Below are 17,018 nucleotides of genomic sequence, written 5' to 3'. Positions count from 1 at the left end.
TCGCAGCGCAATGAAGGGGGGAATAGTGCAGTAGCTTCGGCTGGGCCGCCACACACAGGACCGTATCCACTCTGGCCGTGCAAAGGGCCTGTGTTGGCGCTGCAGGTGAGCCTAAATCAGGGCATCCGTACTAGTGCGGGTTCATGAGCTGCGTCAGCAGGTCCCGCGTGTAACCAATGCACTCTTGTAACGTAGCCATGATGGGCGCAAGGGGAGAAAGTTCAATTGAGCTCCACCGCTCCGTCGCCACCAACACATGTTTCACGGGGCGCTGCAATTTCAAAAGAGGGCCTGTTCTTCAGCCCTGTCAGGGCCGCATTGTGCCCCTACACTTGCCCCCACGGCCCATGAAGGTGATTGGCAGGCATGGGAGACCTGAAGAGACGCCCAGCGCCCTCCAGCACTTGCTCTTGCACCTTCCCCTCCCGCATATCGTCTGCCTCGTTTCCAAACCCAGCCCTGTGCAAGTGCGTTAACCCAAGAGCCACGTCATGTTGTTGAGGGAGAGCCACCTTCTTTGTCAGTACCACCTTGACAGGGGCGCCCCACCACCGTGCCCTGCTTGGGCGTACTGGTTGCTCCCCGCCCCTCCGCCTCCGCGCCCGCGACCATCATTCACACCAAGCCAACGCTGGTGTACTACGCAGTGAATCTCAGTCTGGGCAGGCATGCCGAGGTCCCCGGCCGCGAGCCTCCATGTCGCCACACGCGCGGGCGCGCGGCCCCGAAGCGGCCACGCCACGCGCCACGTCGTGCCGTTGCAACCAACACCGGTTTGCGCCCAACCCCCCGTATCCTGAGCGGCGTGAGCATGAAAGACCGAGGCATCTTGCAAAGCTCCACTCCATGCCCGAGTTCATGCCAAATCCGCCGCCGTGAGCTTGGGCACGCCCATGGCTCGTCGACTCGCTCGTTGGGCCCAAATCCGTCCCCACCAGTCGCGGTTCACTCCTACAACCGCGTTTCATATGATGTAGGCAAAAGCGCCCCCCCGGGCGGCCCGGGGCGAGGACGTTGGCGTTGGCTTAACCCTAGTCCTGGCAATTCGAGGAACGTTCGGACACGCAGACGCACGCTTTGCTAACCGCGTGATAGGCGCCAAGTAACCAGAGCCTAGACAGCAACGTCACGCTTTCAATTTGAGGCTGGGAAAGACTTTGCCGCCATGCTTCTATGCCCATGCAACGGGGCGTGCTAGCCGTACTCGCACAAGTTGTGAGTGCACGCGTTGCTCTCCCTTATTAGGTGCGGCCGCACTTCGGCCAGTAGTTGCAACCATGGACACTCAGCTACGCGCGCAGCAGCGCGCGAGCTCGCGTCTTGACAGCAGCTCGCGGCAGGCAGTTCCTAGCGTTCCACGCGTTCCCGCTACCCAGCGCGTTGCTAAGGCTCAGGCCAAGGTTAGTGTGTAATTATAATTGTAATTGGCCGCACAGAAGGGCGCGCAGTCAGCGGCGTAGGTTTGTGCACGAGGGTGTGTCCACGCTCGCGCCTCCCCTCCAGCTCGTTGTCTGATCAGCCCAGCGCGCTTTCTTCATATATGCTTGCAGAATGTGAAGCGCGGTGTGGCTGCTCAGCCTGTGGCCGGCCGCTCGGTCGCGCCGCTCGCGGCGGTCGCTCAGTCTGGGGCTTCACTGGAGGTCGTGACCCCCGACGTCATGGAGGCGGTCGCGACCGTTGTGGCCAACGAGCCCAAGGTTGCTGATATGGAGGAGATTCTCGCCGAGCGCGATGCCTGCGGCGTAAGTCCACTCGCACTGATCTTGCCGGCCGCATGCGCAGCCAACACTTTTGGTGCAATTTGCAGGTGGGCTTCATCGCGAACCTGAAGAACGTTCAGAGCCACACCGTCGTGAAGCAGGTGAGACCCAATTGGACGAGGGTTTGGTGCTTGCTTGCTCGAGTTGGGCGTGCTGAGGCCTGCAATTCTTTGCCTGTAGGCTCTGACCGCTCTGGGCTGCATGGAGCACCGCGGTGCTTGCTCTGCGGACGATGACTCGGGAGATGGTGCGGGTCTTATGACTCAAATCCCCTGGAAGCTGCTGAAGAAGGAGATGCCCGCGCTGAACGAGACGACCACGGGGTGAGCTGTGGGGAAAATTACCATTATGTTGTTGTGAATTGTCAAAATTTAATGTAAAGCAGTTGTTTTGCGGGTGTGGACGGGGGCCAGCGTGTGTGGCCCTGTGTCACCCTGCGCAACACCCCCGGCCTCGGCTCGCTGACTCGGCCTAACCTCCATACTTCGGCGTCTTTCCTCTCACAGTGTCGGCATGGTGTTCATGCCCAATGATGACGCTCTAGAGGCGCAGTGCAAGCAGATCCTGGAGCAGGTCTGCGCCAAGGAGGGCGTGAAGGTGGTGGGCTGGCGCAAGGTGCCCGTCAACCACGACATCGTGGGCCGCTTCGCCAAAGTGACGGAGCCGCGCATCTGGCAGGTCCTGATTGAGGGCAAGTCCGGTCAGGTCGGCGACGAGCTGGAGCGTGAGCTGTTCCTGGTGCGCAAGCTGGTGGAGAAGGCTAAGAACGCCGCGCTGCCCGCTGAGTTCGCTCCCGACTTCTACATTTGCACGCTGTCCAGCCGCACCATTGTGTACAAGGGCATGCTGCGCTCGGCGGTCGTGGGCACCTTCTTCCGCGACCTGGAAAACCCCGACTTCGAGTCGGCGTTCGCCATCTACCACCGCCGCTTCTCCACCAACACCACCCCCAAGTGGCCACTGGCGCAGCCCATGCGCGTGCTGGGCCACAACGGTGAGCGGCATGCGAATGAGGCCTGCATTGCGTGCGAATGGGTGGGCTTGTTGGTGGGAGGTCAATGAAAAGCGAGGCAGGCGGGATTGCAGAACCATCAATTTTTGAAAGCGGCAGGCGCCACGGCCTGGAGGCACTGGAGGTGCTGGCGCGCAAGCATTGGACAAAATCAGCGGCATCAGCGGCGAACAGCAAGGGCAGCAGGAGCAGCAGCCGGCAGCTTGCGCTCTGGCGGCGGTGGCAGCAAGCAGGCGGCTCTCCTGGCAATAGTCGCTTAGCAGGCAGCGAAGCAAGTGGGTCAGCGCACAGAGCGGCAGAACACTCAATGGCGGTGGGCGCTTGACGCACAGCCGCTGCCATGTCGCTGGCCGGTGTCTACAGTAGAGCCGGTCTACAACGCCGGATGGCGCGGGCCAGCGTTGGCGCAGCACAGGCGCAGGCGGGGGCTCGCGCTGCATGGGAGCCCCGGCTGTGGTTGGATGTGTATTCGCCACAGAACCTATGCTACATGTGCAGCATCGCTGAACAACCCTGGTAATTTATGTGCTCCCTTCCGCCCCCCTCTCGCCCGCAGGCGAGATCAACACCCTGCAGGGCAACCTGAACTGGGTTGCCTCGCGCGAGCACGAGCTGAGCAACCCCATCTGGAAGGGCCGCGAGGCGGAGCTGACGCCGCTGTGCAACGCCGCGCAGTCGGACAGCGCCAACCTGGACAACGTGGCGGAGCTGCTGGTGCGCACCGGCACCGACCCGCAGGACGCGCTCATGCTGCTGGTGCCGGAGGCCTACCGCAACCACCCCGACCTCATGAAGGAGTACCCCGAGGTGAGAGCAGAGGACTGGGTGGGAGGGGCAGGGCGGGGGGGGGGAGAGTCGGGGGAGAGGCTCGGCAAATGCAGAAGTAGGGGCTGGAGCCGGTCCGGGGCGGTGGGCAGGGTTGCGCGTGCGAAAGGGGTAACTGGGGGGATTGACGAAGGGCTGGGGGCGCCGCGAATCAAATGGCGGTGTTTCAAGGGACCGGGGCGAGGGCCTGGGCAGCTGGGAATCGTAGTCATATCAGTCCGTGGCCTGAGTACAAAGGGCGAATACCCGCACAGGTGGGGCGTCTAGGGCGGATTCTGAAGCCAGGTTGACGTCGGAGCTATGCAGACAGCCCACCACATTGCCGAGGCAGAGCAGACACGGCGGCTAGCACCAGCGGTTGGATAATCGCCACTGGTGCACCAGTGCAAGCCCCAACCCGCTGCTCATGCCTGTTCAAACCTCCCTCCGCTGCTGCCCTGCCTCTCAGGTGGTGGACTTCTACGAGTTCTACGAGGGCCTGCAGGAGGGCTGGGACGGCCCCGCGCTGCTGGTGTTCTCCGACGGCAAGCGCGTGGGCGCCCGCCTGGACCGCAACGGCCTGCGCCCCGCGCGCTTCTGGCAGACCAAGGACGACATGATTTACGTGGCCTCCGAGGTGGGCGTGCTGGGTGACGCCATCACCAACGCCGAGAACATCGTGGCCAAGGGCCGCCTGGGCCCCGGTGAGTGCTGCTTCGCGTAGCCTGATTGGGGTGGCGGTTCGAGGCGATGGGGGGCTGAGCGGGTGAGAACGCTGGGTAACTGGAGAGCTGGGGTGGACAAACACACGACGGCGAGAAAGGGCGGATTGCTTTTGTTGTATCGGAGCCGCTCCCCTCAACCATTGTTAGCCCCGCAACCAACCCCGTCTGCGCGGCCTTCGAACCCACAGGCCAGATGGTGTGCGCCGATCTGGAGAAGGGCATTTTCTCGGAGACGTCGGCCATCAGCAAGCTGGTGGCTGGCCGCAAGCCCTACAAGGAGTGGCTGGCCGCCTCGCTGCGCCGCCTGACGGACCTGGGCGAGAGCACCTTCCTGAACGAGCCCATGTACGACGCCGCTACCATGCTGCGCCTGCAGTCCGCCATCGGTGGGTGCTGGGTGCCGGAGCTGGGGGTTTGAAAGGCAGGGGAGTTGGGGAGCGCAACGGAGGTAGGGGTGCGGGCGTGGCAAGGCCGACGCATTCAGATTCAGCCCCACAAGCTTGTCAGCATGGGGGGTTGCGTGGATAGTAAGCCAGCGGAGGCCCGTGGCGTGTCATCGCACGGGCTAGCAAGGCTGTGGGTAATTGCTGACAATATGGGTTCATGTACATTCTGCATCCACACAGGCATGGACGCCGAGAACGCGCAGATGGTGGTGGAGAGCCAGGCGCAGACCGGCGTGGAGCCCACCTACTGCATGGGTGACGACATCCCGCTGGCCGTGCTGTCGGACAAGCCGCACATGCTGTACGACTACTTCAAGCAGCGCTTCGCGCAGGTGGGGCGCGGACTGCGGGCTGCGGGCTGGCCGGGCTGGCAGCGTTGCAGCGCTGGGACGAGGTGTCACGGGAAGGGCTTGGAGCTTGAACTGACGGACACGCCAAACTGCACCACTGAGCTTGTCCGCGTGCGTCTCTGCTGCCCGTGTCCCCCAGGTGACCAACCCGCCCATCGACCCGCTGCGTGAGGGCCTGGTCATGAGCCTGGAGATGCGCCTGGGCGCGCGCGGCAACCTGCTGAACCCCGGCGCCGACAGCTACAAGCAGGTGCTACTGGACTCGCCCATCCTGCTGGAGAGCGAGATGCAGGCCATCTCCACCGACAAGGTGCTGGGCTCCAAGACCTTCAAGCTGTTCTTCGAGGCCGGCAAGCCCGGCGCCATGGAGGCGGCGCTGAAGAAGCTGTGCTCGGACGTGGAGGCCGCCGTCAAGGCCGGCTGCCAGTGCGTGGTGCTGTCGGACCGCCCCGACGGCGGTATGGACGCCGGTAAGGCGCCCATCCCCGCGCTGCTGGCCACCGGCGCCGTGCACCACCACCTGATCCGCACCTCGCTGCGCAGCGACACCTCGATCGTGGTGGACACCGCCACCTGCTACAGCACCCACCACGCCGCCATGCTGATCGGCTTCGGCGCGCACGCCATCTGCCCCTACCTGGGCTACGAGACCAGCCGCCAGTGGCGCCTGTCGGCGCGCACGCAGAGCCTGATCAAGGCCGGCAAGGTGCCGGACATCAGCGTCAAGGTGGCGCAGAAGAACTTCAAGAAGTCGCTGGAGAAGGGCGTGCTCAAGATCCTGTCCAAGATGGGCATCTCGCTGCTGTCGTGCTACCACGGCGCGCAGATCTTCGAGGCGTACGGCCTGGGCAAGGACGTGATGGACATGTGCTTCAAGTGAGTGCGCCCTGCGGGTTTGTTGGCGGGGTGATCGGGTGCTCGACCGCGGCTGGGGCGCATTTGGGTTGCTACGGGCTGTATGCGGGTTGTGGTACAACTGGGACTTTTGCGTTGGAAGCAGGCCGTGGATGTTGATGCGTTATGTCCTAGCTCACGCTCGCGTCACTCCCAACCACCGTTGCCTTGCACCTCACCACCTACAGGGGCACCGTGTCGCGCATTGGCGGCATGAGCCTGGCGGACCTGCAGCGCGAGTCCGAGAGCCTGTGGGCCAAGGGCTTCCCCGAGAAGGCCATGACCAAGCTGGAGGACTACGGCTTCATCCAGTCCAAGCCCAAGGGTGAGAAGGCGCGAGAGCGGGGGCATGACTGCGGCCAGGGACGGAAGCAGGGAGATAGCGGCCGGATACCGTGCCGTAGATTGTCACTGCCAAGTCTTGTGCTACCTTTCTTTAACCCATTCCCACACCCGCCACACGCCTGATTCGCCTCCCAGGTGAGTTCCACTCCAACAACCAGACCATGGCCAAGCTGCTGCACAAGGCCATCGGCCTGGGCAACGGCTCCGCTGCCGACAAGGACGCCTACAAGGCCTACCAGCAGCACTTCGCGGACTCGCCCGTGGCCGTCCTGCGCGACTGCCTGGAGTTCAAGTCGGACCGCGGCCCCATCTCCATTGACCAGGTGGAGCCCGCCGCCGCCATCATGGAGCGCTTCTGCACCGGTGGCATGTCGCTGGGCGCCATCTCGCGCGAGACGCACGAGACCATCGCCATCGCCATGAACCGCATCGGCGGCAAGTCCAACTCGGGCGAGGGCGGCGAGGACCCGATCCGCTGGCTGCACCTGTCGGACGTGGACGGCGAGGGCAAGTCCGCCACCGCCTCCTACCTGCGCGGCCTGCGCAACGGCGACACCGCCACCTCCAAGATCAAGCAGGTGGCGTCGGGCCGCTTCGGCGTCACGCCCGAGTACATCATGAACGCGGAGCAGATGGAGATTAAGATTGCGCAGGGCGCCAAGCCCGGTGAGGGCGGCCAGCTGCCCGGCCAGAAGGTGTCGCCCTACATCGCGCAGCTGCGCCGCTCCAAGCCCGGCGTGCCGCTCATCTCGCCCCCTCCCCACCACGACATCTACTCCATTGAGGACCTGGCGCAGCTCATCTACGACCTGCACCAGGTCAACCCCCGCGCCAAGGTGTCGGTCAAGCTGGTGGCCGAGGCCGGCATCGGCGTCGTCGCCAGCGGCGTGGCCAAGGCCAACGCCGACATCATCCAGGTGTCTGGCCACGACGGCGGCACCGGCGCCTCGCCCATCTCGTCCATCAAGCACGCGGGCGGCCCCATGGAGATGGGCCTGGCGGAGACGCACCAGACGCTGGTGCGCAACGAGCTGCGCGAGCGCGTGGTGCTGCGCGTGGACGGCGGCGTGCGCAACGGCCGCGACGTGCTGATGGGCGCGCTGATGGGCGCCGACGAGTTCGGCTTCGGCACCGTGGCCATGATTGCCACCGGCTGCATCATGGCGCGCGTGTGCCACACCAACAACTGCCCCGTGGGCGTGGCGTCGCAGCGCGAGGAGCTGCGCGCGCGCTTCCCTGGCGCCCCCGAGGACCTGGTCAACTACTTCCACTTCGTTGCCGAGGAGGTCCGTGCCGAGCTGGCCAACATGGGCTACCGCAGCCTGGATGAGGTCATTGGCCGCGCCGACCTGCTGAAGCAGCGCTCCGTCAAGCTGGCCAAGACCGAGGGCCTGGACCTGTCCTTCCTCACCACCTTCGCCGGCGCCAGCGGCAAGTCCTCGACCCGCCGCGCGCAGGAGGTGCACGACAACGGCCCGCAGCTGGACGACCGCATCCTGGCGGAACCCGAGGTGATGGCCGCCATCAAGGACCACAAGACCGTGTCCAAGGCCTTCGAGATCGTCAACGTGGACCGCTCCTCGCTAGGCCGCGTTGCCGGTGTCATCGCCAAGCACCACGGCGACAGCGGCTTCCAGGGCAAGGTCAAGCTGACGCTGACCGGCTCGGGCGGCCAGTCGTTCGGCTGCTTCTGCGTCAAGGGCCTGGAGGTGAAGCTGGTGGGTGAGGCCAACGACTACGTGGGCAAGGGCATGAACGGCGGCGAGATCGCCATCGTGCCGCCCGCCAACTCGCCCTTCAAGCCCGAGGAGGCCTCGCTGGTCGGCAACACTTGCCTGTACGGCGCCACCGGCGGCCGGCTGTTCGTGAACGGCCGCGCCGGCGAGCGCTTCGCGGTGCGCAACTCGCTAGCGGAGGCGGTGGTGGAGGGCGCGGGCGACCACTGCTGCGAGTACATGACTGGCGGCTGCGTGATCGTGCTGGGCTCGGTGGGCCGCAACGTGGCGGCGGGCATGACGGGCGGCCTGGGCTACTTCCTGGATGAGGACGGCTCGTTCACGGACAAGGTCAACACGGAGATCGTTAGCGTGCAGCGCGTGATCACCAAGGCCGGAGAGGCGCAGCTGCGGGGGCTGCTGGAGGCGCACGTGGCGCACACTGGCAGCGCCAAGGCCAAGAGCCTGCTGGCCAACTGGGAGGCGTCGCTGGGCAAGTTCTGGCAGCTGGTGCCGCCCGCGGAGAAGAACACCGCCGAGGTCAACCCCTCGGTGGCGCAGCCGGCGGCGGCTGGCGCCAAGGTGGCTGTCAGCGCATGAGTATGCTCAACTCATGCAGCGGGTTGTGCGCGGGAGCTGGGGTAGACTATGTGCGTGTGTTGGACTGATTCGGGAACGACTGACTGTGATTGTGGGCACGGCGCCGGGCTAGCCGGGCTGGCCGGGGTGCAGCAGTGCATGCCAGGCGAGGATAGGGGTAGTGCATGGGGACGGGGGTGGGGCCTCGGCAGGGAGGCCGTTGGTTTCGAGGACGGCGGCATTGGCGCAGTGATCGTGCGGGGGCGGGCGTCCACCCAGCAGTGTCAGGCCGTAGTCTTGGGGACACCGCACCACGTGGGATTCAACCCGTGGGGCGTGTGAGGCGTCTGTTGCGCGCGGGTGCCGACGCAGGCACGCCCCTTGACTCCGACGTGGCCTCAGCAGGTGATGGGCTAGTGTATCGTGAGCTTTTGTACTTGCGTCGTACGCTGAGGATGCCCCGTTGCGGATGGGGGAGTGTGGAGTGTATCATACCCTGCAGGCTCAAAACAGCAGCAGAGTGAATCTGCGTGCGGCCGCCGCGAAACTCGGGGCGGCGAGCTCGACGGCGCATTCTGATGGCTGGGTGCCAGGCACTGGGGCGAAGAGATGAGCGGATGAGTGAGGCAGGTACCTGCGACTTGGCAGGTTACTAAGAGGAGTGAACAAATTTTCGGCTGGCTTGGCCGGGTGAGGAAAAGGATTGCGCGTCGGTCGTTAGGCTGTAAACGCGTTAGAATTCCGTAAGTCATGCCCAGTCCCCAGTAGGTCTGTCGATGGGTCGCCAGCGGCGGGCCAGCCGTCCCAGGAACCGGGAGTCAAGAGTGCCGGTACGTGACAGGGACTAATCCGTCATGCTGAGGCATTCATTGTAGGTCCCTGGGGTTCTGGAGCCGGTGGGCTAGCTGCCGGAGCAGTTGATACCTTGACGGGGGACGAACAAAGCGCTGCATCTGAGCGGCAGCAAAGCGAACCGGAGTGAGCACTGCAAACGGGCTGGATGTGTTGAGTTGATGAAGCTACCCCTGCTAGGAACGCTACCCTGAAGTCCTGTCGTGTCGTTCATTAAGAGGCAGCAACGAGCTCGCTGTTTAAGAGCTGGGCCGGCGGGTGGGCGGGGTTGAAATCGCCAGCGGTTTGGGCGGGTTTGGGCGGCAGGCCGGAAGTTATTCCCGGAGATGCCGCTCAAACAATCTCTGCTTTCTAAACAAAGGCCAACTCCTATTAAATAAGACCGGACCGCAACATAATAGGCGCGTGTGCAGAAGAGTCTCTGGAAGCAACTAACTGTTGTTCCGACCGAAGGGTTTGCGAGATATTTTGGTGACTCAACCTTTCTGGGTCCAACAAGGACAGGCACACCGGCAAGCCTTTCATTTTGCAATATGGCTTTTGGACTCCTTGGAGCGGCCCTGGCGCCGGGCCTGGCGGAGCCGGGCTCTGCTCTGGGACTCTGGGACTTTTCGGTAGCGGGCTGGGTTGCACTTCTGCTGCTACTGCTGCGACGTGTCTACGACATCACGTTCACGCCCTGGCTAGCCCGCCGGCTGCTCGCTCGACCCGCCGATGGCACGATTCTCGGCGCGGAAGCTGTCGAGCCCGCTTGCGACGTCGCGCCTTCGCCGGCGGGGCCCGTCGCGCGCACCTGGGACAGCGCATCGGAGCGGGATGAGGAGGAGAAGGCAGAGGACGTGCCGACGGCGGTCCCCGCTGGGGGCGCGCGGCTGCGGCGGATGGTGCCGCGCGGCGATGAGGTCATGGCCGCTTCGTCTCCCGGCGGGAAACCGGCAACAGCCGCTGCCACTTCGTCGACACCGGCTCCTGCCGCCGCGTCTGTGGACACTGAGACTGCGGAGGCGGTGCACAAGCGGGCGGCGGCCACGGCCGACAGCATGTGGATTGCGGCGCTCAACCTGGCGCTGGTGCTGGGCGCGTGGTAGGTGCCGGCAACGGATTAGGGTTTGTGACCTTTTGGGCACGCGTTTTGTCCTTCGCCACGCCTTTGTCAGTGTACTAGAGCATGCGAAGAGGAGGGGCATTTAGTTCTGTGTGGATGTGGCGGCTGAGCCAAATGCCTGCAATGCACGGCAGGTGGGTGATTGCGACGCACAACGGCGGCTGCACGCCGTGGAGCACGTGGGACTGCTTTGGCCACTGGCCCAACCACCCCGTGATGATGAGTCAGCGCTGGTACATCGTCCTCTCCTTCGCCTACTACCTGTACGAGCTGGCAGGCACCGTTCTCGGCTGCGGCACCAAGCTCAAAAACGACATGGTCGCACACCACATCGTCACCATGGCACTGCTCGTTCTGGGGTGAGTTACTTGGTTGCCTCAGTCCTGGATCCAGGACGCCCAGAGGTTATAGCGGCCTTCCTAACGCCCAGAGGTTAGAGTAGGCGCAAGGCGGCGCTTGGAAGGCCGCTGCTTAGTAGGTCAGGGGAGCACGCGCCGCATCGTGCCGTGCTTGTGGTGTGCGCTGGTATGGCCTGCAGCGGGCGAAATAGCACGTGCCAACTTCACTGCCGGTCCCACGTCGTGCCGCGCAGGTACGTCACCAACATCATCCGCATGCAGGTGACGTGGCAGGCGCTGTTCGACATCTCCAACCCCATCCTGCACACCGCCAAGGCGCTCAACGCCAGCGGCGTCAAGGCGGTTGCGCGGCTCAAATGGGGCGTGTTTATCCTGTGAGTGCTTGGGGCTCTGTGTGATTCACAAGCGCCGCAACACCGGAATTGCACAGGGCATACCTGGTGTAGCCCCGGTCTTTGTCATGGTTTGCTGGTTGCCCAAATCCTTCCAGACCTGCAGTCCCCGTGTGCCGCATACCCCAGCCAATCCGTACGCCCTTGGTCTTTCATGCAGGCCATAACACCCAAATATAACTTCACACGGCCTCTTTCTCTGCTTGTCTATGGCTCTCCCGCCCATAGGTTTGCGCTCAGCTTCCTGGTGTGCCGCGTGCTGGCTGGGCCCTACTCCATCATTTGGCCCAGCTTCACCGTGGCGCCGCAGTGGCTGCCGCCATCACTGTGTTACCCCTGCTGGGCGCTCATGATTTTCGTGTACATTCTGCAGCTGATATGGTTCTACAAGATTGTGGAGATTGCGGTCAAGGGGGACAAGGCTGTGCGAAAGCACACGGCGGTGGCTAAGCGTTAACTGTTCCGTTCTTTGCAGTTGTGTGGGCCTGTCGACTCATGGCTGTGAGATGTAGCAGAGCCCTCAAGTTGCTGCTGTGTACCGCGTACCGCAATTGTTGCGGCGGTTGCAGCGCTAGGCTAGGCTCAGAGCAGAAGGTGGCGACTGCGCCATCGGGTGCACTTGGGTGTTAGTGCTCCTCTGGGTCGTACGAGTGCCCGGTGGCGAGCGGATGAGAAGTAGTGCGATAGTTGAAATTGCTTGACATTGAGCTGAACGGTGAGGAAGGCAGAGAGAGCATTATACATATGGTAGCAATGTAGCATAGCGCCTTCGTGCCATGGCCAGGAACCCAAGGGGTGGAGTGCCGAGTGGTGCACGCGCACGGCGGAACACAATCCGCGAGAGAATGACTGACGCAGGCGTGGTGTGGGGCTGTGGCTAAATCGTAGCTCAAGGGTGCAGAGCGGCATGAGCGAGAGGACAAGCCGAAGAACGAGCTTTGGCTGTGGTCACGGGCGGCCTGTGAAGCGAGGCGACGACACGGGATGTAGAGCGAACAGATTGCTGTTGAGAGCAGGGGCGTTGAGAGCGCCAGTGTGCACGTGTTATATGGCGAGTGCTAGCTGACTGTGCTGAGGGTGCTGACAGGGCCAGAGAGCCTGCTGGCAGTGTGTGTGCTGCATGAGTGCACATGAGCACATTGTTACATTGATTGAGGAATGCGCGCTGCCATAACCTGGAGTGGCTGGAGTGCTCATTTCGTTCACTGGGGTTACAGCCCACCCTCGCCAGCGCATGAACGTACAGTCACTGCACTGCCGCCTCCCCCCGCTAATCCATGCAGCGACTCGCAGCGAGGTCTCACAGTAAGTCAGTCACCCCTGCAATCCGCAATGAACCCTGAAACGTCTCACTCAGTCACTCTCCCCAGATAGATTTCCCCACCAAGCGACAAGTGGGCTGCGCCCACGCCACGTCGCCCGTCTGAGGCCGCAAGCGTCTACCTCATCTCCCGGACATTAGCCGGGGGCGGTTTCTACGGGCACGGCCCGCCGCAAAGTGTCCAGCCACGTCCCGCTGTCAAGCACATGCACAGCAGGCACAAACCAAACCAAACTGTCAAAGGTCTCCCCCTGCAAACGCGCATTTACCGAGCAGCTGCCAAGTCTGTCCGACTTGGCGCAAGCACAGTGTATGGCAGGCACGCCCAGAATTCATGTAGCCTTCCCTCAGTCCGGAAGGTGTATCTTTGGATCGGAGAGCCATAAGAATGCAACTGTCTTGATCCGGCCCGCGCTCCCGGCGCCTCACACCCCTCACGCTGCGCCTCAAGCCCAACCCTGTCAATAGTCCTCTGGGTAACCGGTTGTCATCAGCCCCCGCCATTGCCAGCAGCCCATTAGTAAACCCGTCAAGGCTCCAGACCGCGCCTCTGAATTGCCACAGTCAACAAAAAGCAGCGCCCTAAACCCCACTTTCCCAGCCCCCCTCCCCGCTCCCTCTAGCCTGCACGAACACCACCACCACTTCCGCCTCCATCTCCAGCGTCTCCGCTGACGGCACCAACGAACTACCACACACTCGCGCTCTTACGCCGAGGCCGCGAACGGCTCCGCGCTGAGTAGTGTCCGGCTGACGTCGTCCTGCACGCGCTTCTGCAGCACAGGGTGCCCCATGCGCTGGATCACCTCGGCGCCGAATGAGAACACCAGCGCCTGGCGGGCCGACTCCGCACTGATACCGCGGGCGCTGTGTTTGGGCAGGTGCAGGAGGGAACCACATGACGGAGCAGCAGCAGGTAGGTGAGCTGGGAAAGATGAGGGCCTTGTGTAGCACATAAGCCCAGAACAGGAAGGGATTGCAACTAAATTGCCCGCCTCCCCTCCTCGAATTGCAGGCTGCAGCTGTTGCACTCTATCGAGGTCTTCTCTACTCACCGGAAGTAGAACAGCTCGTCGTCGCGCAGGTCGGACACCGCGCAGCCGTGTGTGCACTTGACGTCATCTGCGATGATCTGCAGGTTGGGCTTTACGTTGACCGTGGCCAGCGGCACCAGCAGCAGGTTGCGGCTCAGCTGCCCCGCGTCCGTCTTCTGGGCCAGCCGGTTCACCTGTGCGTGCGTGTGTAGGTGGGAGCGTCTTAAATAGCACAGAATAAGAATGAGACACGCATGGAAGTGTGTGCACACATGTACATGCCGGCGCGTGCAGGTGGAGTGAGCCACAAGTGTCACGGGGAGGGAGAGGAGGGCTCGCACATTTGTATGCAGAGGCACACACGCTGCTAAGGCACACCTTGACATTGCCGTCAAACACGCCGCGGCCGCTGGCGTGGCTGACGATGCACTTGTGCAGCTGGTTGGCGGTGCCGTGGGGGTGGTCCAGCGTCAGGCGCGAGTGCAGGTCGTGCGTCTGGCTGGGGCCGCACAGCAGGAAGTGGCTCATCTGGGTGTGCGTCTCGGGGCCGCCCTGTGGGGTGGAGAGGGATGGTGGAAAGGGATGGGGGAGGAACGCGAGCAGGTTAGGGCGGCAAGTTCTTGTGGCGGCCGCAAGGGCACCATTCAGCTGTGCACACCGTGGCTTCCATTCACTGGCAGGTGGGGCAGAACTCTGTGGTGCACACCCAAGCAGCATAGCCGTGGTATCCCTCGCGGCATCACACGCTCCCCCTGATGCCCACTCAATCCCCCGCCCCCCCACCCCTCCATGGTCATGGACGGCTTCCCCACCCGCTCGCTCAACGCCCACACCTGTTGAATGACCAGGTCGTGGCGCGCGATGGCTCCGCCCACACTGGCCTCCGCCAGAGTGTACTGCGAGCGCTCCGCCTGATGCACCAGCGTGCTCTTGAAGTGGAAGGAGCCCTCGCCCTCGCGCTGGGGAGCGGGAGGAGGAGAGGGAGGAGGAGAGGGAGGAGGAGAGGGAGGAGGAGAGGGAGGAGGGGTCAGCAGGCGTGTGTCCAACAGCAGGCGGGGTTGCGTTTACTGTACCACGCCCCTGCCACACACGCACGGCTGCAAACAACAAACGGGCATCTCTCACCGCCCCTCGCTGCCCCCAAACACCCGCCGCCGCCATCCTCACCTGCACGTACGAGTGGCGCACGCTGGCGGCCGCCTCCAGGAACAGCTCCCCCACAGCCACCGTCAGGTAGCGCCGCCCGCCCGGCAGCGCCACGTACTCCTCCACCAGCTCGGCGGAGGAGCCCGTGCCGGCGTGCAGCAGCAGCCGCGGCGCGTTGGCGGCGACCTCGTCCGCGCCGGTGGCGCCTGTGGGGCATGCGGCGTGCGGCCAGGGCATGGAGGGGGCAAGAACACGTTGTATCTCAGTAAACAAAAACGAGCACGCGTGCGCCCCGCCAATCCTTGCCCCAGTATCAATTCCGCAACCGCGCTCCTGCCCCCACATCACATTACGCCATCGACGACCCACAGCCCCACACACCGGCCAGCCTGCCGCCCACCGCATTCCCGTGCCAACCCTTGCCCAACCTGCTGTTCTGGGCCGCTTTTCCTGCCTTCTCTGGCTCCCACCATCTATCCTACCTCCCATCTCCGCCCCTCCCGCCCTGACTCACGCCCACCAGTGCCCCACCACCACCCACCCGAGGCCAGGTGCAGCACAAACAGCGGCCCCTCCAGCTGCCTCTCCGCTGGCACCGCCACCACCAGCACCTCGGGCACCAGGGAGCCGTTCAGCACGGCGAAGGGGCCGCCGCGGGAGTTGGACAGCGAGCCCTGCGCGCGGGCGTGTGCGTCCGTGTGAAGTAGCTGGTGCATGCGCGTTGCTGGTGCATGCGTGTGCGCGCGCACCGCGCCTTCGCACGTGTGCGGTTAGGTACCGGGTACTGAAGACCAGGGTTTTGTGCCACCACGCCCCGCTTTGTGCCGGGCCCCGCCAGCAGGCGCACAACTCGGGTGCCCTGCCCCTTTCAACAACTGCAGGGCCCCCGTCATTCGAGCCCATGCCCCATCCATACGCAATCCACCGACATGCTCGCTCAACCCACTTCCACCCTCCTACCAACATCTTGCACCACATTACCAGCCCCCCAACGAACACACACAACCCAACACATCCACACGGCCCGCACTCACCAGCTTCTGCTTGACGGCCTCCGGCGCCCCTGCCAGCGGTCCCACATAGGTGCCCGCCGGCAGTCCTGACAGCCCCGAGCTCAGCTCCGGCCGCAACACGCCGTCCACGACCACCAGGCGCGCGGCGGCGCCAGGCAGCTCGTGGGCAGCCAGCAGCTCAGACGGCACGGCGGCGCCGGCAGCGGCGGGCTGGGCGGCGTGCGTGCGGGCGGGAGGAGAACGGGAGAAGGACAGGGGAAAGAAGGGGTAAGGACGTGGGCGCGGAAGGCAGAAGCGGTGGAATGATGCCTTTGCCATACAGTACGGGTTAGGGAGGGTGGTGCGGCTGCGGTCAGCAGGCCCACGCCACAATGCTTCCGCAGGTGAGGTATGTGCTGCCGTTGGGCATGGTCGGGTTCCGGGGCCACCTTCAGGCCCCCACAGCCGCAGCCCGGGGCCCAATTGCTTTGCTCCCCTGGTAGGCTTCTAGCTACGGCTACTGACATGACCGGTGCTGCTGGCCCTGCTGCCTGTGTCTGCGCCGGCGCTGTCGCCAGCCCAGTCGCAACACCGCACCCCGCCGATGCCACACCCCACCTGCACGTTCGTCCGCAGCAGCGGTGCGATGTCCGTGAAACGGTAGTCCTCGTTGCGTGTCGTCGGCATGCGCAGCGTCGCCAGGGCGCTCTTCGATTGCTCCCGCAGAGCGGCAAGGCTGTTCAGAGGGGGGCCAGAGATCAAGCCGCCCGCCCTTCAATCCATGTCCAATTATGCATTCTCTACAGGATTTGGGCATACCTGGATGGCGTCGCCACCTCCTTCACGGTCCGAGCAAGCCATTTGTCCTCGGCGACCACCGCCGAGGCCACTGCGCCGCTCTTAGCCGGCTTCAGGGCAATGCGGGCATTTGGGTAGCGATGTCCGCTGACGACGCGCTTGCCTGTGCGCGCAAACCAGCAGTGCATATGAGGATTGGTCCCGCACGCATTCTTGCGCCGCTGCTGCGTAGTCCTACCCGCCAGCTGCGTGCGGCATGCGCTACCGAGAGAGGTGGATGCCTGCATTTGTCCGGGCACCTTCTCCTCTTAAGGAAGCACTTCCTTCCTGACGTGCAGCGTCGCTGCCCTCGTGATAGAAAGCTAAATGCAGTATGTTGAATGTAATAG

General features: G+C 63.9%; 3 protein-coding genes across 3 annotated transcripts; 2 read left to right on the top strand and 1 right to left on the bottom strand.

The window, feature by feature from the left end:
* Positions 1–973: 973 nt before the first annotated feature.
* On the top strand, positions 974–9,699 carry CHLRE_12g514050v5 (uncharacterized protein). The gene is made up of 12 exons (XM_001702949.2): positions 974–1,400; positions 1,551–1,742; positions 1,808–1,861; positions 1,941–2,083; positions 2,267–2,754; positions 3,329–3,579; positions 4,046–4,280; positions 4,490–4,687; positions 4,928–5,079; positions 5,237–5,973; positions 6,180–6,316; positions 6,472–9,699. Exons 1-12 carry the CDS (start codon positions 1,278–1,280, stop codon positions 8,649–8,651), a joined length of 4,890 nt encoding a protein of 1,629 aa, XP_001703001.2. The 5' UTR covers positions 974–1,277; the 3' UTR covers positions 8,652–9,699.
* Positions 9,700–9,857: 158 nt separating this feature from the next.
* On the top strand, positions 9,858–12,469 carry CHLRE_12g514000v5 (uncharacterized protein). The gene is made up of 4 exons (XM_001702948.2): positions 9,858–10,566; positions 10,722–10,946; positions 11,180–11,320; positions 11,567–12,469. The coding sequence occupies exons 1-4, from the start codon at positions 10,016–10,018 to the stop codon at positions 11,793–11,795; spliced, it is 1,146 nt and encodes a 381-aa protein (XP_001703000.1). The 5' UTR covers positions 9,858–10,015; the 3' UTR covers positions 11,796–12,469.
* A 2-nt stretch (positions 12,470–12,471) lies between these two features.
* CHLRE_12g513950v5 (uncharacterized protein) lies at positions 12,472–16,963 on the bottom strand. Its single transcript, XM_001702927.2, has 10 exons — positions 16,868–16,963; positions 16,651–16,792; positions 16,450–16,567; positions 15,874–16,062; positions 15,381–15,513; positions 14,861–15,045; positions 14,527–14,652; positions 14,072–14,245; positions 13,715–13,887; positions 12,472–13,526 (listed from the first exon to the last, which is right to left on the bottom strand). Exons 1-10 carry the CDS (start codon positions 16,914–16,916, stop codon positions 13,367–13,369), a joined length of 1,449 nt encoding a protein of 482 aa, XP_001702979.1. The 5' UTR covers positions 16,917–16,963; the 3' UTR covers positions 12,472–13,366.
* Between the last annotated feature and the right edge of the window lie 55 nt (positions 16,964–17,018).

This window comes from Chlamydomonas reinhardtii, chromosome 12 (genome assembly GCF_000002595.2).
Source record: "Chlamydomonas reinhardtii strain CC-503 cw92 mt+ chromosome 12, whole genome shotgun sequence".
NCBI lineage: Eukaryota > Viridiplantae > Chlorophyta > Chlorophyceae > Chlamydomonadales > Chlamydomonadaceae > Chlamydomonas > Chlamydomonas reinhardtii.
The sequence above is the reverse complement of the archived record's forward strand: the minus strand, read 5'-3'. Positions and strand labels throughout refer to the sequence as shown.

Excerpts from the sequence above, each read along its gene's own strand:
- CHLRE_12g514050v5 (XM_001702949.2), top strand. The coding sequence starts at position 1,278 with ATGGACACTCAGCTACGCGCGCAGCAGCGCGCGAGCTCGCGTCTTGAC. Across the intron at positions 1,743-1,807 it reads CCGAGCGCGATGCCTGCGGC|GTGGGCTTCATCGCGAACCT; the intron begins GTAAGTCCACTC and ends TGCAATTTGCAG. Across the intron at positions 5,080-5,236 it reads TCAAGCAGCGCTTCGCGCAG|GTGACCAACCCGCCCATCGA; the intron begins GTGGGGCGCGGA and ends CGTGTCCCCCAG.
- CHLRE_12g514000v5 (XM_001702948.2), top strand. The coding sequence starts at position 10,016 with ATGGCTTTTGGACTCCTTGGAGCGGCCCTGGCGCCGGGCCTGGCGGAG. Across the intron at positions 10,947-11,179 it reads ATGGCACTGCTCGTTCTGGG|GTACGTCACCAACATCATCC; the intron begins GTGAGTTACTTG and ends CGTGCCGCGCAG. Across the intron at positions 11,321-11,566 it reads AAATGGGGCGTGTTTATCCT|GTTTGCGCTCAGCTTCCTGG; the intron begins GTGAGTGCTTGG and ends TCCCGCCCATAG.
- CHLRE_12g513950v5 (XM_001702927.2), bottom strand. The coding sequence starts at position 16,916 with ATGCAGGCATCCACCTCTCTCGGTAGCGCATGCCGCACGCAGCTGGCG. Across the intron at positions 13,888-14,071 it reads TGTTTGACGGCAATGTCAAG|GTGAACCGGCTGGCCCAGAA; the intron begins GTGTGCCTTAGC and ends ACGCACGCACAG. Across the intron at positions 13,527-13,714 it reads GACGAGCTGTTCTACTTCCG|CGCCCGCGGTATCAGTGCGG; the intron begins GTGAGTAGAGAA and ends GCCCAAACACAG.